This window comes from Atractosteus spatula, chromosome 27 (genome assembly GCF_055471065.1).
Source record: "Atractosteus spatula isolate fAtrSpa1 chromosome 27, fAtrSpa1.hap1, whole genome shotgun sequence".
Lineage (NCBI taxonomy): Eukaryota > Metazoa > Chordata > Actinopteri > Semionotiformes > Lepisosteidae > Atractosteus > Atractosteus spatula.
This window is the reverse complement of record NC_142732.1, coordinates 9854642-9878731: the sequence shown is the minus strand read 5'-3', so window position 1 is coordinate 9878731 and position 24090 is coordinate 9854642. Positions and strand designations below refer to the sequence as shown.

The 24090-nt window shown below is 47.9% G+C and overlaps 2 protein-coding genes across 4 annotated transcripts; both read left to right on the top strand.

The window, feature by feature from the left end:
• Positions 1-1268: 1268 nt before the first annotated feature.
• pigs (phosphatidylinositol glycan anchor biosynthesis, class S) lies at positions 1269-12370 on the top strand. The gene is made up of 12 exons (XM_088907019.1): positions 1269-1335; positions 1764-1903; positions 2822-2933; positions 3079-3168; positions 3766-3857; positions 4893-5127; positions 6038-6180; positions 6317-6431; positions 7241-7386; positions 8381-8481; positions 9347-9557; positions 10923-12370. Exons 1-12 carry the CDS (start codon positions 1317-1319, stop codon positions 11196-11198), a joined length of 1680 nt encoding a protein of 559 aa, XP_088763145.1. The 5' UTR covers positions 1269-1316; the 3' UTR covers positions 11199-12370.
• A 2196-nt stretch (positions 12371-14566) lies between these two features.
• LOC148814376 (serine/arginine-rich splicing factor 1) lies at positions 14567-20577 on the top strand. 3 transcript variants are annotated; one of them, XR_016086138.1, is made up of 5 exons: positions 14567-15260; positions 16679-16860; positions 17190-17362; positions 18529-19321; positions 20048-20577. XR_016086138.1 is itself a non-coding variant. In XM_088907033.1 (4 exons), exons 1-4 carry the CDS (start codon positions 15067-15069, stop codon positions 18721-18723), a joined length of 744 nt encoding a protein of 247 aa, XP_088763159.1. In that variant the 5' UTR covers positions 14567-15066; the 3' UTR covers positions 18724-20577. The 3 variants fall into 3 exon arrangements, 1 of the variants encoding a protein (XP_088763159.1); XR_016086139.1 differs by having other exon boundaries at positions 17190-18460; positions 19192-19321; XM_088907033.1 differs by having other exon boundaries at positions 18529-20577.
• The last annotated feature ends 3513 nt before the right edge of the window (positions 20578-24090 follow it).

Here is a 24090-nt window from a genome sequence, read left to right as displayed (position 1 = left end):
CAAAAGGCAAGGGTTCACTGCATTACATGGAAGATGTCTGCTATAGACATTGATTATTTACCAAGGCTGTCTGGTCCCAGGTTTACATTACATTTCAGCTCTCGCAAAGCTAAGTTGTCTTGTTACCAGCTGAGTTGATCCAGTTGAACTTCCCTCAGCTCTTTCAGGTGCTGAAACTTGAAAGACATGGAGTACCTGCAGTTACCTTCCCTCAAGGACAAGAATTGCATAGCCTTGATTTATCGGTGTTGTCATTAGTGTCTAATCAAAAGTTAAAAGCTGGGTCAATGAGTTTGTTTTGGTTAAATGTATGTTTTTTTTCTGTGCAAGTCATGGAATTTTAATCCAGAATATAGATTGAGGGCCTTTTTTCCTGACTAAGCTTTTTTTATATAGTGTACAGTCTTTCAAATATCCACTGTCAAGGTTTTCACAGAAGGTGGCATTGTTATGCTCTTTTTTCCTTAGATTTTGAGTTACTTCCACTGAACTGATCTTTGTGTGCTAACTCCAGATTTAATCTCCGCTACATACAATATTTAATGGAACCTCTTTCTATTTATAGATCATTTCTACTGTTAGAGACCCCTTTATTTTGAAATTATTTTCCCAGAACAATTCAAGGCAGAGAAATCAATCAAGTGAGAGATCTGCACAAATACAAATACAGATCTTTGAGGTTTCTTAGTGTACAGCATGACTGTCCAGTTCCAATTCTGGTGATCCCATATGCAGGAGTTTTTAGAAGTAACCATTAAAATCACCACTTTCTAGAGACTAGAATCAACTGTGCTCTATTAAGACTGATTTGTTTAGTAAATTAAGATCTTTTGTGATTCAATATTTGGATTAGGGTCAGGATTCTACTAATTAAAAGGATAACTTGTAAGGTCATCATTAGTTCGCAATCTTTAGAAATAGATGACCCTAAATTAACTAGACTGTAGCTCTCCAGGAGCAGGATTGAAGACACCTGATGTACAATAATATTCAACTATCACAATATGCAATAGCAGTTTCTTGTTAGAATTTACAGATATTTTCTGATCGACTAAAAGACCGAAAAGTGGGATATTCCAGGTGCATAATCTTCAATGAAAGCATAATTTTCAATTTTATTGTTTATAAATTCAATCCGTATCTCTTTTGTCCTTTTCCTCACGCCGTACCTAACCGGTTTTGCCTTTTTACTTCCGCATCACAAACCCCACCCCTTACAGTGTTTAAGTGACGGTGATTGGGCGAGACTGATCAAGGCCGGCCTCTGATTGGATAGGGCTGCAGCCAATCAATCGCTTGGTCGTTTTCCCGGAGACATGGATGCGTCGCTTGTGGGTGAGCTGAAGAAACCGAGTTAAATGCTTGAAATGTTAACATGAATTAATTTTTCATGTACAACCAGCTAAATGCGGAAACAACTGAAAAGCTAATTTGATGGAGTTACAATCCGTTAGCTGCTTCAAGAAGTATTCTGTATAAAGTACACTGCAGCCGTAGGTTCCTTACATTGTGAGATCTGGGTGATTCATTAAAATACAGGATAGGCTGCTGTAGCAAATACAAATGATTGTGTGATTATAAAATGATCTCGTTGTCGTTTTCAGCTTGGTAAGTGATTCTTTAAAAAGGCAGCACTGGAAGGTAACTGTGCTTCATCGGGCAGGTGCCTGTTGTACAGCCTCGCGAAACCCCACGGTATTAAAACAGATTCAGCAGATTAATCTTCTGCTAGATCACCGGCTGCGCGCTCTGTTCCTTCCCAGAGAAGCGACGGGGGCAGAACGCGGCCCTGTCCATCGCGGCGGTGGCGATCGTGATCGGGATCCCTCTGTGGTGGAAAACCACTGAGACTTACCGCGCCGGACTGCCCTACTCCCAGATCAGCCAGCTGGACAGCCTGCAGGTACTGTCCCCCGGAGCCGGGCTTCGCACTGGACGGATCCCAGTCTCCTCCGGTCTTCTCGGGCGCATGATCTTGCAGTCCAGCCCGGACACCAAGTTTGCAAGATTTAATGCAGAACCTGGCTGTTTTGTGTTTGAAACTTACTGTAAGCCAGTAATGCCAGCTGCCATATCACCCTGCAACTCACAAATGGCAGCCCCACTGGAGCTCAGCAGGTGTGAGCCTGGTCAGCACCTGGTGGGAGACCTCCTGGGAAAAACTAAGGCTGCTGCTGGAAGAGGTGTTAGTGGGGCCAGTAGGGGGCGCTCACCCTGTACCCTGTGTGGGTCGTGATGCCCCAGTATAGTGACGGGGACACTAGACTGTAAACAGGCGCCGTCCTTTGGATGAGGCGTAAAACCAAGGTCCTGACTCTCTGTGGTCATTAAAAATCCCAGGGTGTTTCTCAAAATGACCAGAGGTTTCACCCTGGCGTCCTGGCCAATATTCCCATTGGCCCTTACCAATCATGGCCTCCTAATAACCCCCATCTCTGAACTGGCTTCATCACTCTGCTCTCCTCCCCACTGAGAGCTGGTGTGTGGGGAGAGTACTGGTGCACTATGGCTGCCGTCGCATCATCCACACTGGATCCCCATTACCTGTAAAGCACTTTGAGTGGAGTGTCCAGAAAAACACTATTTAAGTGTAAGGAATTATTATTATTAATTTGCAGTAATAAATGTGGTTACCTGCACTAATTGAGAGATGGGTTAGGAAGAAAACTACAGGGCTCTGTAGCTCTTAAGTACCAGGATTGGAAGCCACAGACCTAGGAAGCTGAAAAGCAGGTTGTCTTATTGCTCCCTGATATTTGTTGATACCGGCCAACACGCACAGCGTTGTGGTGTGTAATGTGTCCGTGCCTCTGTGTCCCAGCTCCAGCTGAGTGTGGAAGTCGAGGTCATCTTCTCCAGGGGCACCCTGACCCCCGAGCAGCAGAAGAGAGTCCCCCTGACCGACACGCGAGAGAAGGAGCAGCAGGTCGACGGTGAGTGGGGTGGGGGTGCTAGGGCTCAACCCAGGCGATCTGCACACTCAGTTTGCTGGGCTTTAAATCGCCTTTTCCCCGTCTTCAATGTAGGACTGAGGTGGCTGGATGCCGATGCTGTTGTTCCCTTTTTCTGTTTCACCAGGAAAAACCAGCCTGAAGTACCACTATGAGATCAAGTACCGCACAGCCACAGTAATGGAGGAGGATGCCCTTAAATTGCCAACAGCAAAAGGTGAGATTGTGCCATTTTACTGCTGTTGTTGGAATTCTCAATGTGTGTAAGATTTGGATCACAGAGAAGGTGGTTGTGATGTTATAATAATAATAATGGATTACACTTATATAGCACTTTTCTGGACACTCCACTCAAAGTGCTTTACAGGTAATGGGGAACCCCTCCACCACCACCACCAGGGTGAAGCCCCACCTGAATGATGCAACAGCAGTCATAGTGCACCAGTATGCCGGGGTAACACCCCTACTCTTTTTGAGAAACACCCTGGGATTTTTAATGACCACAGAGAGTCAGGACCTTGGTTTTACGCCTCATCTGAAGGACGGCGCCTGTTTACAGTCTAGTGTCCCCATCACTATACTGGGGCATTAGGACCCACACAGACCGCAGGGTGAGCGCCCCTTGCTGGCCCCACTAACAACTCTTCCAGCAGCAACCTTAGTTTTTTCCAGGAGGTCTCCCATCCAGGTTCTGACCAGGCTCACACCTGCTGAGCTCCAGTGGGTTACCAGTTGTGAGTTGTAGGGTGACATGGCTGCTGGTGATGGCATATTCTGTACCAGCCTTAACAGAAATTTTTCATGTCTCTTGCAGAAGCTGACCTCTCTCTGTTCCAGCTCAGCGAGAGCCCCTGTGGTTCAGTGGTTGTGTATGTGATCCCAGAGTCCTCCCCCCTGCTCCCGGAGGTAGGTGTTGTCACCCACACACAGTGACCTGAAGCTGCATACAGTCCAGAGCAGAGCTCATCTTTCAAACCCATAGGCCTGTGCTGTGTGAGACACGCCTCCGCTCCACCCACTGAACACACAGTCTCTCTTCACAGCTGCAGGGCCCCTGTGCTTGAAAACCATGCACAGAGCAGGGCATGCCAAAAACAAAACGCCTCCTTCGACGTCTGTGCATGACCCAATGGAGGAGTCCTGATCACACTCATGTGCTCCTTCTGGTTAAAAACTTCCAGGAATGAGAAAGCACTGACACGCTTTGCACACGAGAAAACAAATTGCATGACTAATTGCTGCAGCTTTCCTGCAGCTGTTCAGACTGATGAACCCTATTTAACTGCACAGAGAGGACTGACACAGAGCCAAAAAAAATAGCTTCCCTTAAGCTTCTAAGTGTCATGATATTTCAGGTGAGACTGGCCAGTACCTGGATGGGAGACCTCCTGGGAAAAACTGCTGCTGGTAGAGCAATCTGGCAAATTTGCTGGAAAATCTGGCAAATGACTAAAATTCTTTAGTGTTTAAAATCTGGCTTCTGTCGCTACTAAATATTGTTAGAGTCTCTGTCACTGGAGAACCCATATACCATTGCCTGTCTTTATTCCACAGAATACTCAACATATTGTGACCTTCATAGGTATAGGCATTGAAGTAATAATGGCCAACAATGCTGTACCTGGATTACACTCTTAGCAGCAACCAGAGGAGCTAGTTGGGTCGGTTGGCCTGGTCAGTCTAGACATCTCCTCTTCTCTGTCAGTAACAAGGTAGAGGCTGATATCTGTGACAGTGTCGAACCTCAGACATGCCCAGCTCCTGTCCTGGACCCGTATCTGCAAGGGTGTGTTTCAGCTCTGCTCTTAATGACTTACATGAGCTGATCATTCGCTCGAGAAGTGGACTGTTCCAAAGGGCTTCGGCTGGCGATGCCAGGAGCTGTCCTCCTCTGTCCCGCATGACTGATTTTGATGTTGCGTTGCCCCCTTCCCCATGCAGGGCGTCAACGTGTACGTGGGCCAGCGCCGCACGGCCCTGCTGCGGGCGCGGCCGGGCCGGGCCGGCGGGCTGCCGGAGGTTCTGCAGGCCCTGAGCCCGGAGGTGGAGCGCGTGGTCCAGACCATGTCCTTCACTGACGCCGACATCAAGGCGGCGCTGAGCGATCGCGTCCCCATCGGCCGGCTCAGCAGGGAGAGCCTGGCCGACCGCATGAGGGCCTTCAAGTCCAGCCCTGGTAGGTGTCTTTAAAAAAGATTGTCATCCGGCGTCTCCTGAGACCACTTGTATTGACTTGCCTTGGTGGCGTGACAGCTTAAGTGACTGATTTATAACCCTGAGGTCGGGTGTTCAAACGCAGCTGTCGCCATGAATTTTGGGGCGGAGCGGTGTCTCTGTGGCTAAGGATCTGCGCCTGTGGCTGGAAGGTTGCCGGTTCAAATCCCGCAGCTGGCAGAGGAATCCTACTCCGTTGGGCCCCTGAGCAAGGCCCTTAACCTCAGCTGCTCCAGGGGCGCTGTAATTATCATTAGATTATTATCAGTGTCCACTCCACTCCCATGGAGCAAGGTCATTCAGTCTCAAATTCATGAGAAATGTAGGTATTTCTTCATAGTACAGGGTGGCTCGGACGTACCGTAGTTAGAATTGCTGTCCACAGTGCTGGGCCCCTGGGTTCGATTCTGCATCTGCAAGTGCTATCTGTGTGGAGTTTGCATGTTCTCTCCCCATGTTGTCATGGGATTCCTCTGGGTGCTCCGGTTTCCTCAAACAGTCCAAAGATGTACTGGTAGGTTAGCCTGCATATTGTGTCTGTGTCTGTGTGTCTAGCCTGCAGTCTGCTTGCTGGGATGGGCTCTGTCTCCACCGCGACCCTGGACTGGAAGAAGGGTGTTGAGTGGATAAATCTGCAGTCCAGCGCAAGGTGCAAGCCTGTCTCTCCGCCATCACTCATGGCACATAAATCCATTTATTTGCGCAGCTTGTGATCGGAGCGTTGCTGGAAACGAGCGCTCCGAAGATTGGAAAGGAAATGTGTTTGGAGTGCGACACACTTCGTCTTCAGTGTGAGTTCTTCACAGCTCCTGTGTAAATAGGAGGTCAGCAGCCTTTGGCCTCTCATTCCTGTTCTTGTCTCCTCCCTGCAGGTTATGAGATCACTTTCAGTCTCTTGAACCCGGACCCCAAGTCCCACCACCTGCACTGGGAGATAGAGAGCGCTGTTCAGAGCTACATACAGCCCCTGCTGGACAAGCTAGCCCCTGTTGCCAACTTTTCTGTGGACTCCCAGGTACTGGCATGGAGTGTTTGATCATTATTTTTTTCAACACTTTTCTGATGGAGCTTACAATGGAAAGGTTCTCTATGAATTAGTTTGAGTTGTCGTTTGACTGAACTGATCGATTGTTGCCGTTCTGTGGTGTCAGATCCTGAACTACGCCGTCTTGGGAGTGAACCCTCGCTACGACAGCAGTGTCCCTGGCTACACGCTCAGTGCGGACAGCCTGCCCCACGTCATCAACCCTGTGGAGGCCAGGCTGGGTAAGGCTGTCTGTCCTCCTGCACTCCGCCTGTCTGCATCAGCCTCTGCTGCCTGTCCTCCTGCACTGAGCCCGTCTGCATCAGCCTCTGCTGCCTGACCTCCTGCACGCAGCCTCTGCTGCCTGTCCTCCTGCACTCAGCCTGTCTGCATCAGCCTCTGCTGCCTGTCCTCCTGCACTCAGCCTGTCTGCATCAGCCTCTGCTGCCAGTCCTCCTGCACTGAGCCCGTCTGCATCAGCCTCTGCTGCCAGTCCTCCTGCACTGAGCCCGTCTGCATCAGCCTCTACTGCCTGTCCTCCTGCACTGAGCCCGTCTGCATCAGCCTCTGCTGCCTGACCTCCTGTACGCAGCCTCTGCTGCCTGACCTCCTGTACGCAGCCTCTGCTGCCTGTCCTCCTGCACTCAGCCTGTCTGCATCAGCCTCTGCTGCCTGTCCTCCTGCATCAGCCTCTGCTGTCTGTCCTCCTGCACTCCGCCTCTGCTGCCTGTCCTCCTGCACTCCGCCTGTCTGCATCAGCCTCTGCTCCCTGTCCTCCTGCACTCCGCCTGTCTGCATCATCCTCTGCTGCCTGTCCTCCTGCACTCCGCCTGTCTGCATCAGCCTCTGCTGCCTGTCCTCCTGCACCGAGCCTGTCTGCATCAGCCTCTGCTGCCTGTCCTCCTACACCGAGCCTGTCTGCATCAGCCTCTGCTGGCTGTCCTCCTGCACTGAGCCTGTCTGCATCAGCCTCTGCTGCCTGTCCTCCTGCACGCAGCCTGTCTGCCCTCCATGTATATCATTTGTTCTCCCTCATTCTCTTCCTCGCCAGGCTCCAACGCCGCGTCCTCGTACCCGGTGCTGAACTTCCTGCTATACGTGCCAGACCCACCGCACTCCCCGCTGTATATCCGAGACCGGTCCGGACGAGAGGTGCCAACCAACGCCTTCCACAGCCCGCGCTGGGGTGGCATCATGGTACTGTCGCCCTTCGGAGACCGGGGTCTGGAGGGACACAGGGGTCTCCTGTGCTCAAAAGACACTTCCCAAGCACCCCTGCATTGGTTTAGCTCTCCTGCAGCAACAGTCTCAGCACTCAGTATGAGTGTCTGCATCAGGCCATGGCTAACAGATACGGAGGTGTTGAACTGGTGTGTGGGATAAGGCCAGCAGCTATATCACCATGAAGGTCACAACTGGCAGCCCACTAAAGCTCAGCAGGCGTGAGCCTGGTCAGTACCCTGACGGGAGACCTCCTAGGAAAGCTGAGGTTCCTGCAGGAAGAGCTGTTAGTGGGATCAGTAGGGGGGGCTCAACCCGCTGTCTATGTAATGCCCCAGTATTTTGAGGGGGACACTGTAGTGTAAAAAGGCACCGTCCTTCGGATGAGACGTAAAACTGAGGTCCTGACTCTCCGTGATCATTAAAATCCCAGGGCATTTCTAGACATATGCTAAGTAACATGCACTGCTGAAAGAAGTGTCTTCTGTTTCCAGTTATATTCAGAGAATGAGGCAGAGCATGGCAGGTATTACAGTACCGCAACGGGCAAGCCAGCCTCTAAAGATTGCAGTAGATCCAGTATATCGAAAGAAGGCTATACAAGGATTAAGCAAGAAGCACTCTAAAACAATTCTTGGTAAATTCAAATAAGGTTTTCTTAATAAAAAAGCAGCCCGACTCTAAACTGGCGAAGGAAATTACACCTGGCCACATGAACACCAGTGCCAGTTTTCCCAGAAGCAGGTTAACCTACCAGTATGTCTTTAGACTGTTTGAGGAAACCGGAGCCCCCAGAGGAATCCCATGACGGCACGGGGGAGAACATGCAAACTCCACACAGATGGCTACCCAGATCCAGAATCGGACCCAGGGCCCCCAGCACTGCGAAGCCCCTGTCCTTGTGATTGGGTAAAGACCTGCTGCAGCGCCGTGTGCACATCTGCCCAGCTGTGCTCTCGTCTCCCTCCAGGTGTACAACGTGCGGGAGCAGCAGGCGGAGGAGTCCCAGTTCCCAGTGCACGTCGACATCGACATGGCGCGCGTGATGGGTGTCTTCCTGGCACAGCTGCGGTGAGTCGGGGCTCCCTCTCGCCGCGGTGCAGTGGGGGGTCTCCCCATCACGCCGATTCGCGTATTCCCGACTCAGTCTGGCTAGGAAGGAGAGCGGAGTGGGACGAAACCGAGCCGAAGGCTGTGCAGCGCAGCTTTCAGATTGGCGGCACTGCAGACGCGGCGGGGCGAGACCACTCCAGCGAGTGAGCGAGCCTCTCCCTGCCCCCTGCCCAGAGACCCGCATCTCCGCGCTCTGGTCTTCATATCGTAATGAACGCTCCAGGTTCTGTGTCAGCAGTGTGAGTGACAGTCCTGCTGCCTGTTTCATTACAGTGGGGCCTGTTACTCGTGAAGACAGCTGATGTGCAGGCTGAACGGAGAACAGAGATTCCTGTTGTTTCTTTTAGTTGTTAGGCGTTATTCAAACTAACTTAAAGCCAATGCATTAGTGCTTTCAATACCATATAAGGGATGCTTACGTATGGCTTTTAAACATACATACCATATACTGTGGTACATTATAAAACGGTATAAGGGTGAATTTGGTTAGATGCAAATCTGGCTATTTGTGACAGTTCTCTGCACCGAATCCTCACAGGTGTTGAGAACCTACTGTGTACTTCCCCCGTGAAGATCGAGGTGATGCCTGCTCAGCGCACACCCCACAGTTCCACACCCAGACCGCTCGGTCAGACTCGTCTGTCTGTGATCTGAGCTGCCGAGGGCCAGCGTTGTGACAGACAGACAGGCGGGTCCGGCTGAGCTGAATGGGTGCTTGTGGGTAGGGTGAGTCGCAGGTCTCGGCTTGATGACGATGCTGCCTGGGGGTAGGGCGTGGGTGTGTCGCGCCTGCCTCTGATGCGTCGCGTCCCTGTCCCCGCAGGCTGCTGCTGGGGGTGCAGCAGGTCCACGCCCCCCCCGGCTACCTGCTTCAGAGCCCCGGCAACAAGGGGCTGACGGACTGGGAGCTGGACCGCCTGCTGTGGGCGCGCGCCGTCGAGAACATCGCCGCCGCCACCACCACCCTCACCTCGCTGGCCCAGCTGCTGGACGAGATCGGCAACATCGTCATCGACGACCACATCGCGGAGCAGGTGAGCATTCAAAAATGCTAGTTCGAAAGAAATCCGAACCCACACCTCATGGCACAGCATGCCCGCATGGCTCTTTGCTCTGCTGCCACACGGCTCCTGGATCCTGGGTTCGAGTACTGGGCCTTCTGTGTGGAGCTTGCACGTTCTTAGTGGTTTCTTGTTTTTCGCATGGTTCCAGTTCCCCCCCAATTTCCAAACGCAGGCTGGCGGCCTTAATTGGTGTCTCTAAATTGTCCCTGTGTGCGTGCCCTGCAATGCACTGCCACCCCACCCAGGGTGTAGTCCTGCCTTTGGCTCCCAGGAGGGGCATCAGGGTGCTGCTGCTGCCTACACCAGGAACAGGTGGCTTTCTGATGGTGCAGAGATGGACACACCTCTCACACACTGGGGTTGGGGTGAGATGCAGGATTCAGGATACAGTGAGGATTAGGGATTCATTACTAAAACGGCAGAGGCTGGATACTGCATTTGACAACAGTCTATTTACATATTATAAATATTTAATTTGTACATTTTCTAAAGCCATCTCATATTTTATATGTCTGCATATTAGTCCAACAGAAAAGGTTGTCGTTGTGCTAGGTCAGTTCAGCTGGTGTTGTGTAAACGGCAGAAACAGAGATGGAGGAACAAAAAATTCTCTGAAGCTTTTTGAGGGCACCAGCAGCTACTGTATATCACCCTGCAACTCACAACTGGCAGCCCACTGACGCAGAGCAGGTGTGAGCCTGGTCAGTACCTGGATGGGAGACCTCCTGGGTGCTGCTGGAAGAGGTATTAGAGAGGCCAGTCTCACCCTGCGGTCCATGTGGGTCCTAATGCCCCAGTATAGTGACGGGGACACTATACTGTAAAAAGGTGCCATGCTTCGGATGAGACGTAAAACCGAGGTCCTGACTCTCTGTGGTCATTAAAAATCCCAGGGCGTTTCTTCAAAAGAGTAGGGGTGTTACCCCAGTGTCCTGGCCAAATTCTCCCCTGGTCTTTACCCATCATGGTCTCCTAATAATCCCCATCTCTGAACTGGCCTCATCACTCTGCTCTCCTCCCCACTGAGAGCTGGTGTGTGGGGAGAGTACTGGTGCATCATCCAGGTGGGGCTGCACACTGGTGGTGGTGAAGGGGATCCCCATTACCTGTAAAGCGCTTTGAGTGGAGTGTCCAGAAAAGTGCCACTTTTTTAATGATTTTTCACCACACTGACAGATGGATCAGGTTTGCACCCCCTGCTGGACAGATTGCACTCCTTCCTTGCCCCAGTCTCCTGACTGAGGTGTAGGTTAAGTGGGATTCTTTCGGCAGCCGCTGGTTGTTCAGCTTGGTTGAGCAAGACGTGAGCTGAGCGAGATCCTCCTCTGCTTGCAGGTGTACGGCGCGGTGAGCTCCCTGCAGCTGGCCGTGGCCGAGCTGGAGGCCGGGAACCTGGCCTTCGCCTTCCAGTCCAGCAAGGAGGCCATCCTGTCCTCGGAGAGAGCCTTCTTCGACCCCTCCCTGCTGCACCTCCTCTACTTCCCCGACGACCAGAAGTTCGCCATCTACATCCCACTCTTCCTGCCCATGTCCGTGCCCATCCTGCTGTCGCTGCTCAAGATCGGCAAGGAGTACCGGCAGAGCCGCGCGCAGCATCCGAAGAGGGACTGAGAGGGACCCTGCTCGGCCTCAAGTGGACCCCCTTGACCTCTCTCCCGTGGTTTTATATACATGCATCTACAGAGTGTGCAAGGAACAAGTCAAGGTTTTATTTTGTGCTGAACGGAGAAGAAAAACACTGCGTTTCTTCTGATGCCTGAAGAAGGCTCCGCAGCCGAAACGTTGCGTTTCTATTCTTCTTTTCAGCAGGGAATAAACCTTTGCTTGTTCCTTTGCAGCCTACACGTGCTGACGCAGCTCCCTGCCTGAACTGTCCAGAATGAGGGTGTGTGCATGCTTCCCCTGCAGAGGACCCCCATGGTAGTGCTTTGTCAGGGCGTAAGACCTACTGCATCCCGAAACCTTCTTGAAATGTTCTTCAAACGGTGCACGCACCTGGATCAGGAAGGTTCAAGTCTTACCACTCAGTCCCCTTGGCACCATGAATAGAAATGTGCGTCACAAAGCAAGCAGCTAGCCTGCCTGTCATTAGGCATGCAGTAATTGGAGTAGGTACAGTAGGTACGTCAGCATGCGTAGGCTGTAAAAGAACAGGAAAGGGTTTATTCCGTGCTGAATGGAAAGGTGTAGAGGGCTGCATAGCCAAAATGTTGTCTTTCCCTTTCAGCATGGAATAAACTTTTATCTGTTCCTTTGTATACAGTAAATTACTAAGGCGTCTGCTCTACGTTGAGACCAGCGCACTGGTTTCAGAGGGGTTGTGGCGATTTGGGGATTGGCTTTCTCTCAACATTGGGCCCAGCACTGAAATATGCCCATCACTGGATTATTTTCGAGTCTGCTGTTTATGGATCGCAGACTTTCTCGTTATGACGTTTTGGGTGCCCGACGTGTCTGTTCATTCGCTCCATTAGCTCAAAGGATCCGCGATGGACTCTCTTCTGTCAGATGGTTTTCCCGGCAGGATGTGTTGAACGTGGAGGCAGGAAACACAGTACCTGAGTCACAAATGTGATTGATCTGGATGCCATGCTATTTCTGTCTGGATCAGTATATGTATGCGTGTGGTTGTGTTGTTTTGTTGAGTATTTGTTGTTTGTGTTTCTTAGAACCTGTTTTCTTGTGGGGTATTTCTTCAGCATGCACATTCTTGATTGTTGGATGTATCTATTAAGAGAACAGTAAAGCAGATGCTGTATGAAGCACAGTGGGCGAGAGAGAAATCTGTGTGAAAACTATTTTATTTATTGTGTTGATGGTATATTTTAAGACTCTTTAACACCTTGATAATAACCCCCTACATGAACACGGCTCTTTGTATTATAACATTAAGAATTTAAATGTAGAAATAAGTTTTGACAGCATAGAATTACCTCACGGCCAGTGTTGCATGAGAATGAAATGGATTTCCTAACAAAGATCAATTATTTTTCCTTCTAAACTAGAAAACGGAGACTCTCGGGGAAAGGGAATGTCAGTGTAGCTCCGAGACGAATTCTGGGACTTTGTTGGCACAACAAACCTTTCCTAGAGCAGAAAGTTTAAATATCACACCTGTGATGTTCCTTGGCAAAAGAGTTACAGTTCCCAGCAATAAATCAAAGCCTAGACATTAAACAGAAAGTAAATGAAGTGTATAGGCACAAACAAACTGCTTGAAACCTGCATGTTTCTACAGAGGATACCCAAGAAAGACTGTACACGATAGTGGTTGAAACAGGCTTTAAATCCACGCCTGCATACAGCACAGGTATGCTGCTTACAATTGTATATGGGGTTGTACTGGTAACTTGCAGAGAATGACCTCTTAACTGGCTTTATCCTCTCAAGAAACCAGGAATGTATTTCCATTCCCAGGAGCTGACAATATTCCCGAAACTGCCTTGGGAGAAGAGGCGGGGTGCAGGCTTTTTGGCAAAAAGAGTTATGGGGGGGTGAATTGCCCCTTATCCCCATTGTGCTGTTGTGTGCCTGGAATGTGGCGCCTCTCAGGCTCACAGCCGAGACACGGGCACCCTGCTGCCAGCCTGTTTCACACAGCAGATGCCCTGGGCTGTCGCCCCGGTCCCCACGCCTGTGTCCAAGTGCGTGAAGCCGAAAAACTGCAAAAGTCCCTACACGCGTTTCAGATTTTTAAGCTATTAATCAGACGTTTGCAATTTGTTACATTACTGCTCCCTTTTGAAAATGGGAAGGTAATGACTCAGGGCCCCTTGCAACAAAAAAAATCCAGTGTTTACTGAATTAAAATCAGGCTTTTCCATTCAGCGGGCAATTTCAAACTTAAATCCATACACTCTGCCACTGACGTAGGCTTGAAGTGAACGGTTTTTATATTGCATGCAGAAGAAATCCTTGTTTTCAACGTAAGGGAGTGTTGCAGAGTGAGGTTAACTAACTGCTACTAACTTTGACCTGAATGTGTTTTTTTGTTGTTATTGTTTTGTACTTTTTGTTTTTGGAGGGGGAAAAGGAGTCGCACCAGAAACTCTGTGAATCAAAAGAAATAAAAACAAAAAACCGATGAAGTGTGACTTGTGACTCCTCTCCAGTTCAGGGGAAGTGTCCCTGCTCTTTGTGTTGTCTAAGGCTGATGTTTGTGTTGGCTTGTTGCTGCTTAGCAACCAATAACTCTGCTATGGGCTCAGTGAAGAGGGTGATCGTGTTTAAATTTCCGTTTGTCTGTCAAGCAAACTTATTTCAAATACTGTCGGTTATTCCACAAAGTTTTAAAAAGAGAGCACACAAAGAGAAAATGGCCGACTGTTCCCGCACGGAGTGGCCGGTGCTTTGTCTATACAGCAGCCAGGAGCCTGGATGCCCTTGAGGGGTTTTGCCTACTGTCCAAAGAGACTAACGGACACGGTTACCCCCAGTCCAGTTCAGCTTTGAATAAAATCCACATTCTTGAAAACACCTAATCCGTGGAACTGCTGTTCATCTTTCATTTTCATTGCTATCGCCGATTAAGGCAATAAATAGTTTGCATTTCGAGTTCAGATTTGGGAGTCATCTTTCGAAAAGCGTCTCATTCAAACAAGTTTTAAAAGCGAGTGATGCGCAGCACACTTAAGACTAACAAGCTATTTATCTGTAATGTCTGTTTCTGGGCGTCTGGTCCTAGAAATCTGATTTCTCAACACTAAACCGTTCTTGGATACCCTGATCTTGTAGGGTGTCTTTTATCTTTTTGTTTTTTGACTTTTGCATTAAGCATTGTAGTACTATCGAAATCTCTTATTTTTTCAAACCTACTCTATGTGATGTATTTTGCACAGTTTGAAATTATGAGGTCTGTTGATTGTACATTGCCCTCGATAAATAAAGTCGCTATTTTATAATAGAAAAAAAAACACATTTTCTCAGTTTTCAGGAACTCAGTAATTTGAAACTGGCGCAGGAGGGGCTTCGGGCGACGCGACCTAAACGACGTCACTGTAGCGTGTGGCCCCCCAGCATAAAAGTTCAGGGTTCGCCACAGGTTCCTCTGTTATTTTATTTGCAGCGGCGGAAGAAAAATATCAAAAAAGCCAAAGCCTCTTTTACACATTTATTTTCCCTAGTGGGCATTTAACGTACTCGGTGTTTTTTTTTTATATTACACGCTGGCGCAGCGAAGTGGTAAACAGGGGATTATTTTATAGGTCGGAGGCGCACTTCCCAGCCGGAGAGCGCGGAGCGGGTTCGGTCGGTTGTGTTCCTCCGCCAGCGCAAGACGGTTCAAACGACTGGGAAAGCCGGCGCCATTTTGAAGAAGGCAGGGAGCGGAGCGAGTGCGTGGAGACCGAGGCGCACGCTAGAAGATAAACGGGGCATCAAGTTTGCAGCACGTGAGACGTGAGCGAGCAGGCTGCTAGCCGTTTGTCATTTTTTTTTGTTTTAAGTCGCGGTAGTTGCGGTTGAGCGGTTTCCTCGCACGATGTCTGGCGGTGGTGTGATTCGGGGCCCTGCTGGGAATAACGATTGTCGGATCTACGTGGGGAACCTGCCCCCAGATATCCGCACCAAGGACATCGAGGACGTTTTTTACAAGTACGGGGCCATCCGGGATATCGACCTGAAAAACCGGCGCGGAGGACCGCCGTTCGCCTTCGTGGAGTTTGAGGATCCCAGGTGAGGGAACCGGGCAGGGAGCGGGGAGAGGCGCCGTGGGCAGCACGCGCGGCCTGCGCGGCGCGGGCCTAGGGGGAGGCGCGCGCGCGCGGTGGATCCCGGGTCTGCACGATCCTGGGGGTCGGGGCACCCGGGGCGCTGCCTCGTTTCTGCTCGGGGGCGTTCGCTAAGCCCTTTTGTTTTTTTTTTCCTCCATCGATTGGGCGCGGAGTCTTGTGCAAGTCGAGAGCTGGGGACCCGCTGAGCGTGCGCCTGGCTCTTGCAGGTCATGCGGTGTTGTGCCTTGTGGCCGGGGCGCTGGAAGTCGACTGCCTGGTCTGTGCGAGGGCGCACACGCGTGTTCCTGGCTACGCGGAGCTGTACCAAGCGCTGGTCAAGCTTAGCTGAGCAGATCACTCAGAATTTCGGCGAGGCCCTATAAAAACCGCGATGGTGCTGAGATAAGCTTCTAGTCTTGGCGACGCGGTGAGGGTCCCCAAACCCTCCAGAGTCTTTGTTCCTTTGTTGACTTAAAAAAAAAGTTCTGTCTCTTGGCCCCGGTTTATGTGCTGAAGCAGTGATGCAATTTTTCGATCACCGTTGCAGGGTTGTAAATACAAATTGTCGTCAGTTAAACTTTTTTTTGGTTTCCTTCCGCTGGAGATGAGGGACGGGGTGGATAATTAAAATAACACTGGGGTTTCCCCTAACTTTAGGGAGATGAAACCATCACCAGATGGGGGGGAATACCAGTTCACAGCGCCGTGAAACCATGCTTTACCTGCTACTTTTCAAGCATGCAGAATGTTTCCCCTATTGTGGTGGTTTGGCGCTCATTTTCTCGCCATGTGACGAGCGCCGCCAGCCTTGTTGTAGTGGAGGAAGCTGGCGGCGCTCGGAGCCTTCTTACAGTTGCTGGGCCTGATGCTTTATCTTTATGGTAGTTTGCGTTTGCCCCCACCTCATTCCTGACACCATCTTTGTCTAAAAGAGTTCATGCGTTGTCTTTGCTCACCTGGTGTCTTTTATACCTGAGCTGCCCAGATCAATGAACATTATTCGTGCAGGGGGGACGTTCAAATGATAGTAGTGCCAATGGAGCGGTTTCTGATACATAATATTACGCGGTTATGAAAGCGTGCTGTGCGGTTTGGTATATCGCGATATGGGAACTGCTGACGACTCGCCGGAAACGCCGATGAGACCGAAAGGCATGCGAATTTACTCGAGGTATTTTCTGCAGCTGGTGTTCGCCTGTATACACGTGTCTTCCCCTGGCAGACCGTGTAGGGTGCCTTAACTGCCGTCCCTGCTGTTGTGGGGAAGCATATTTGTTTAAATGAGGCTTTGCTAACCAGCAAACAAATCCACTGTCTTTCCTTCTTGTACACCCTGGTTTCTGAAATAGCTTCAAGTCCTGCGTGTGGTGCTGTTTTCAGGGATGCTGAGGACGCGGTGTACGGACGGGATGGCTATGACTATGATGGATACCGCCTTCGAGTCGAGTTCCCCAGAAGTGGGAGGGGCACAGGTAGAGGGGGCGGAGGTGGGGGGATTGGAGCCCCCAGAGGCCGATATGGCCCCCCCTCTAGGCGTTCGGAGTACAGAGTCATAGTTTCAGGTAAGCCTCACTACTGGGTATTGTAAATCTCTGTATGCGTGAAGTACAAACGGAGTCTGTTACTGTTAGTGCAACAGCGGATCCTATCTTATCAATTCTTCGATATACTAGTTATGAATGATCTTTTTATCAAGAGAGAAGTGCACATTTAGAAATATTGCCCAATATTGTGAATTTCTAACTGCTGTGAAATCATTTCAACAGTTACAATTAGTTATTGGGCGGTGAGTGTTATTTTGTAGGTTGTCAATTACAAATGCATCTTTCATCTGTATTGGTCTGGGTGCTTTTCAGATTGCTTCTGCTGACAAGCTCTGCAATTCTTGTAGGTCTTCCTCCAAGCGGCAGCTGGCAGGATCTAAAGGATCACATGCGTGAAGCAGGTGATGTATGTTATGCTGACGTTTTCCGAGATGGAACTGGTGTTGTGGAGTTTGTTCGCAAAGAAGATATGACCTACGCTGTACGAAAACTGGATAACACTAAATTCAGATCACACGAGGTAGGTTTGAGGTTTTCTAACTGGACCTGCATTGGATACAAAGTTCATAAATGTTGGATTTTTCTTTAAGGTAAGCAAATGAGCTGGATTTAATGACATTTACTGGGACCTTCTTGTAAGTGAGATGTCCCAATGAATGTCTCCTGTAGTTTAAAATGTCATTAGGCTTGGTGCCATTCAAAGATTTGTTTGCCAAGCTCAGAATACCATGCTGGAATACTGGCCCTGTGGTTTAAAAGATTTAATTGACTCATTTTTTGCCCATTAGCCTATCCAAAAGAGGTATGTATGTTGGGCACTTTTTGAAACTAATGAAACGGCTTTCTAAGACTTGCATTTCCTGAAATATCTAATTTATGTGATTTCCCACATGTTTCATTTTCCCTGAAGCAGAAAGTGTCTCATTGATTTTATAGTCTGCATGAATGTGTGCACAGAAACTGCTAATTTGACAGTTACCTCTTGCATTGCAGAAGCTTCCCAACTTTTGGTCAGACCAGCCAATCTATTAGCAGCTTAAACACCTTTTAAAATTAAGCATTTTATTCTGGTCTCGTATTTTGTGCACAGCAAAAAATAAAATACCGCCCCTACATTAGAGGGCTGTTGGTCTGCTTCTCCTTTGGTCCCGCTTACCAGGGCACATACTTGTGCTTATGAGGGAGCAGATCTCACCTTTAAACGGGGAGTTAGAATGATCCCCACCTGGCTTCCCCTTCTCAGTATCCAGAGAGGGTTGATTATAATTTTGCCTTTAGTGCTGAAAGGCACTAATGGGTTCACGTATCCAAGATGCCTCAGCAGTGAAAGGTTGTGGACTACATATTGGGATGCAGCCTAATTGCCTTTCATGTTGAAAATGTCTTACTGGGGTGTCTTAGCCTAATAATCCCCCCGTTGAGTTGGGCAAAGGCCATGTTTTTAAAAAACCGTTAAACCTGTAAACCTGTTCTGGTTTAGCAGTGTCTTCTGACGGATGCAGGGATTCTTGTCAGAGGGGGAATCATGGCGCGTGCAAACCCGTAGCGGGGCCTGAAATGAAAACCCAGTTGTTTGTAGTAGATGGAAGGGGACAGGCTGACAGGAAAGACAGAAATGGTAAGTGTCTGTGGACGGCTTCCCCCGGGGTGTTTTTTTCATGAGACAGTTCTCTTCGTGTCCACCAGGGAGAGACCGCGTACATCCGTGTGAAAGTCGACGGCCCCCGGAGCCCCAGCTACGGACGGTCCCGCTCCCGGAGCCGCAGCCGCAGCCGGAGCCGCAGCAACAGCCGCAGTCGCAGCCGCAGCTACTCGCCGCGGCGCAGCCGAGGATCGCCGCGCTACTCGCCCCGCCACAGCCGCTCCCGCTCTCGCACCTAGGCCCGCCCGCGCCCCGCGCGCCCTCCGCTCTCGGGATCCTTTGTTGTAGTACATAATTTTTCTTTCCCTGTTTTATTAAAGTTTGCTACAGTTTTTGGATATTAAATTGTTTTGCTGGTGACCTAGTTCTTCATAAAAGAAAAACTGGTCTGTGGACATGTCCCTGTCCTGTCCTTCCCAGTCCTCCCACTCCACAGTCGACATTTTCCCTGTGTGCCCTGCCTAAAGTGTATTTTAAACACTGTATAGCCTGTTTTTTTTTTTTTACAAATTGAAGTCTGGGGTCTTGGAGCCGAAAACAAAATTGGTATTGTTTTGTCTTCCACCATTTTGTCAAAGGTGGGGTTTACTGCTTGCTTGTTTGGGCGGGGGTGGGGTGGGAGGGCTTAAAGTTTGGGCTTAACCTGCTTTTGTGGAACAGCGGGAGTCATTGTAAAAATTTTTACCTTTTCATGTGTCTTTCTATAGACATCTGAAGCGAAGGATTAAAGAATGCTTTGGAATAAAGGATTGTGAAGCACAATTCATTCATAGTAGGATAATCAAAGCGTGTCTAATTGGAGGAGGAGGAGCAGTCAGATCAATAATGGAGGCAATGGTATGACACCAAGTGCTTCAGTCACTTTTAAGAACTTGGCAGTATTGAGTTTGAATAGACAGCACCATGGTACTTGGTTTTTAGTCGCAGAATGCCATGACTGACACTTAAACCTTTTTTAAAACTTTAGTTGTGCTTTGCCATTTTATTTGACATTTATTCTCCACCCCTCCCCCTTCTGTCATTGATCAATACTGCTAAGCTTGCATGTCCTCGTCTGACTGAATGTAGTAATGCTTGTGCGCCGTCTCGTGCAGGGGTGTTTTTCCTTTTACCAGGTTCACATTTTTATGTGTTCTGTGCAGGAGTTATGTAACTTGATTTAAAGATCCTAGCATGGCATTGGACAGTAAATGTAACTTACCAAAATTGCAGTTTCCGTAATTTTTTTGTAATACATTAACATAGTGCCTGTGTAGCGTCTTAATTCCCTCAGCAAGCTGTAGTTTTGGTTAAAAATCTGTAAGTGTAGATATTTGAAGCATTGACCCCCTCAGTATGTTAAAAAATACTTGCTTATACTGTGCTGCACCATTGACTTGCCTTGGGAGCTGATCATTGTCTGGCATCCTCCATTTGTTTTGTATATATTAATTTTTAACTAATAACCAGCCATATGATCTCCTCCTAGTTGCATCATTTTTTAAGGAAAAAAAAATAGCTGTTTGATTACAGTCCTGATTCTAACTTGTTGCCTCCTTTTTTTTGGTTTGCCGGTATTTAAAGGTTTGGATTGGAGGCGGGGCTCACTGGATCCCAATCCTTGGAGCCGGATCATTGGATCAGTTCATAATCAGAATAGGATAGGGAAGGATGGATTCATGGAGCGGGATCATTTTACCGGGAACTGTAGGAGTGGATTCCCCCCACCAAACCACATAATCGCGGAATTCAAAATCATCTTTTTAATTGGCTATTCAAAACCAAAATCTCAATTTATCTTTTTTCTTTTAATTTTTGGAGTCCCAAAGGCACACGGTCATGGGATTTGGCTTTTTTTATTTTTGTATAAGAGGAGCAAAGCGAGGACCAGGAGGCTGGATCAATCTCCTTGGATGGAATACGCATGAGGAGTTTGGTAAATAGATGGGAATAAAGTGGGAGGGATGGGGGTTGGTGGCTTAGGTTTAAAGTTCCTTTTGGGATGGTTATTGCCCTGATAAAAACTGGCGAGATCAGGCCTTTAATTGGATTACTTCAAAGTCATTTTGTTTAGTTTGTAGTTTTTTTTTCTTCACAATAAAAATCTAAAACTATTTGGGAGTTTGCCTTTTGTTTGTGTATTCAACATGGTGATTTCCTATGCCTTTTCTTTACAGGCACTGGACGAGTATGGTTTTCTAGGTCTGTTGTGTCACTTCGCCACATAAATTTGCTGGTGTTTATAGCAGAGTGAAGCACGGTTAGGATATCGATAGTGTTTGGGAAGTGCCCAGAGGGAGACGTACCAGAAAGAACCTTGTCTCGAAGTCAGTCTGTGTGATTTGAAGGCTTTTACATCATGCTTCATAGAGGATTCTGAATCCTTTTTTAAAGTACCTCTTATAACGCTAGATCCTAATTTCTAATTTTTCATAGATGGGATGTAAGATTTATTTTTAGTATGTTGGTTTAAGGGTGTTGAGTCAGGCTGTATGAGTAGTGGGCAACAGGATATAACTTGTGGGCTGCTGAGTGGCTTAAAGCACTATTCCCTTTTAGCTCTGGTGTGAGGCTGTAAGAATCCCCTCATCCCTGAGAAAGATGTGAATTAAGATCCATTTATATTGCGTTGGGAAACATCAGGTAAATGCTGTTTATCCATTGTTGTCTAGGGCAGCCCTTTTCACTAGTATACATTACATACTAATTTCAGTTCTAGATTCTTTTCCATTAGATTTTGCATCCCATCATTGTCAAAATGTGGGATGGAGTTGTTGAACCAAAGATTATATATCTAGATAATACCGAAAACATGCTGGTCACCATTTCATCCTTGGTTACCTTAAAATGCAAATGATTAACGATTTTAATCCCAGGTCCTGGACGGTTGGTGTGCAAGTTGGTTTTCTAAGTCGATTGGAAGCAGCAGCTGCAGAGTTGAGATGGTGATAAATTAGTGCAGTGGAGTCTTTCGGATGCTGATTTAGAGAGCTCAGTTGGAATGATACCTAGAAGACTAAAACGAATTGGGCCACCCCACTTCAAGTTCTATTCATGCTTTTGAGTTTCTAAATGAATTGCAGAATTGGCTTGAATAAAAGAACTGTGGGTCCTGTAGCTATGTAGTATCAGATGGTATTAATTTCCTAGTCTGGAACTAATTCTGGAGTAGAACTGAAATTATTTCCCTTCACGATTGTGTTGCGCTGCAGCATATACAGTTTGATTGTGTGGTTACTTAGGAAGCAAAATCCTTGGTATTTCAAGTTCTGCAAACAATATAATGTGGTTGATTACTGATTCATATCCATGATTTAGAAAAATTAATGCATTTATTTTTTAAATGGAACTTGGGAGCTGGAAGATGTAGGAAAATAAGCCAATAACAGTTGATTTGCTTGTGTCCTGTAATAATTGATATGTCAGTATATGTTTCATACATTGAGAGGCAGTAGGGATGGTGTCATGAAATGTGTTACCATGTACTTCATACATTTTGTGCAGTGTTCTGGGTTAATATCCTCATTGGTTTAATCAGTCTTCATTTAAATAAAATTTAAGATTTTTAAAGAATGTTTGTCATGTTTCTTTTGGTCATCTTGAACAAAAATGGATGGAGATACTTTAGGAATAGTAACTCCTTGTAAATGTGGGAAATTTTGGAAGTGGTTTAAAAAACACTTGAAAAGGATTTTAAGGTTGTACCACTGTACGATTAGGGCTTGGAGCTGTCACAATGTCATGAAAGATCACAGGTCACAGAGTGAAGGGACTTGATTTCTATTATGTTATTAACGGCAGCACAGTGATGAGCATTGCAGCCTCACAGAGCTGGGGCCCTGGGTTCAATCTCTGGGGTGCTGTCTGCATGGAGTTTGCATGTTCTCTCCTCTTCTGTGTGGGTTTCCTTCTAGTCCAAAGACATACAGTCATGCTTGAAAGTTTGAGAACCCTTCAAGGTGGTCATTGTAGATATATGAACCTGAACTCTTAATGAATGTCCTAAATAAAGACTTCCCACACATAAAAAGGGATTTGAACTGATAGATTATTAGACTCTATGTAACAAATCACCAGATATTCTTGTGTGCAAAAGTACATGAACAGTCAATAACAATAACTCCTATAACCAATTATCAGTCTCTGACATCTTGCCTGAGGGATTTTACAATACTCCGCTAGCTCTGCGAGGTTTGAAGGAGAAGAGACCCTCTTCAGGTCCTGCCACAGCATTTCAATAGGATTTGGCTCAGGGCTTTGGCTTGGCCATTCCAGGACACGGAACCTCTTCTTCCTAAGCCATTCTTTAGTGGACTTGCTTGAGTGTTGAGGACATTCTTCTCAAGAATTCCTTCATATTTCTCAGAATACATGATTCCCTTAATGATGTCAGGTTGCCCAGGGCCAGCGTAAGAAAAACAGCCCCATCGAGGACACTCGATGTGTGTCTGCAAAACGGTGGATTTGCAGAGTCCGAATCTTCTTGAAATGGCTTTATAACCTTGTCCAGATTGATGAGCATCTGCTCCTTTTTTCCTCAGTTCTGCTGATGTTTCCTTAGTTCGAGGCGTGACACTAGACTCGTAGGAAGAGTAACTGACCTGCTTTCTTGCAATTATTTATGTTTAATCCTCCCTAACACATCAATTCAGATCTTCAGTTTCATTGGTTATCTCAGTTAATTGGTTAACACTCTGTCATTGACCCACCTGATCCTGCTTCACCCTGATGTAAGTCATAGAGCTAAGGGTTCACTTATTTTTGCACATTGCACAATTTCTGTATCCTGTGTATTATTTTGCTGCATGGACATTTTCTTTCAAAACACTCCCATTGGTGAATAATAATACTTTATTTCAATTCGGAAGCGACAGATTCTGATTTAAATATGCATTTTGTGGTGAAAAAAAAAACAAAAAATCTCAAAGATTGATATGGGTTTACAAACTTTCAAGCATGACTGTGCTGATAATTGGCTTCTGTAGAATTTACTCCGGTGGGAGTGTGTTTCCTGCAGGGGGTATCCTGCCTTGTGCTCAGTATCTCCTGGAATAAGCTCTGGGCTGCTGAGAATCCGAATTGGATAAGTGGCTCCTGAAAGTGATGCGACACTGACAGCGGGGCCGTTTGTGTTATGAAACCAGAAAACAACCTTTGGGAAGTAAGAACTCCAGAAGTCAACGGGCTCCTGCAGCTGTGCCTAAGGTGAGTGGAGGGCTCCTGTTCGCTGTAAGGGACTGTGACAGTCGGCGTTCATTCCCCAACGCCTTTTCCATCTGGGGTGATAGATCCACAGGGCTCTGTCTGCCCCACGACTTCATGGGAGACCTGCCTCAGTCCTTGGGAAGAGAGGGAAATGTCCCCTTTTCATTAATGCAGACTTACCTGGGCTGAGTTGCTCATCCATGGACGTGCGGGGTGTGCGTTTATCCGTTTCTGAGACCACCAAGATGATAAAGCTACATGGCCCAAGTTCTCCTTCTGATGCAGATTTAGTGGTTCAACTGCTGTGCATGCTGGGTGTGAGCTACAAGTCATAAAACGGTAAGAAATAAATTGATTTCCTGGGCTGTGATGAAAGTACTCGGAAGAACTAAGCAGTACTTCATGCTGCTGTGCGTGAAAGG

Coding starts and splice junctions, on each gene's coding strand:
- pigs (XM_088907019.1), top strand. Junction 5,128..6,037: donor GGCCTTCAAGTCCAGCCCTG/GTAGGTGTCTTT, acceptor TCCTCCCTGCAG/GTTATGAGATCACTTTCAGT. Junction 7,387..8,380: donor CGCGCTGGGGTGGCATCATG/GTACTGTCGCCC, acceptor GTCTCCCTCCAG/GTGTACAACGTGCGGGAGCA.
- LOC148814376 (XM_088907033.1), top strand. CDS start 15,067: ATGTCTGGCGGTGGTGTGATTCGGGGCCCTGCTGGGAATAACGATTGT. Junction 15,261..16,678: donor GTGGAGTTTGAGGATCCCAG/GTGAGGGAACCG, acceptor TGCTGTTTTCAG/GGATGCTGAGGACGCGGTGT. Junction 17,363..18,528: donor CTAAATTCAGATCACACGAG/GTAGGTTTGAGG, acceptor CGTGTCCACCAG/GGAGAGACCGCGTACATCCG.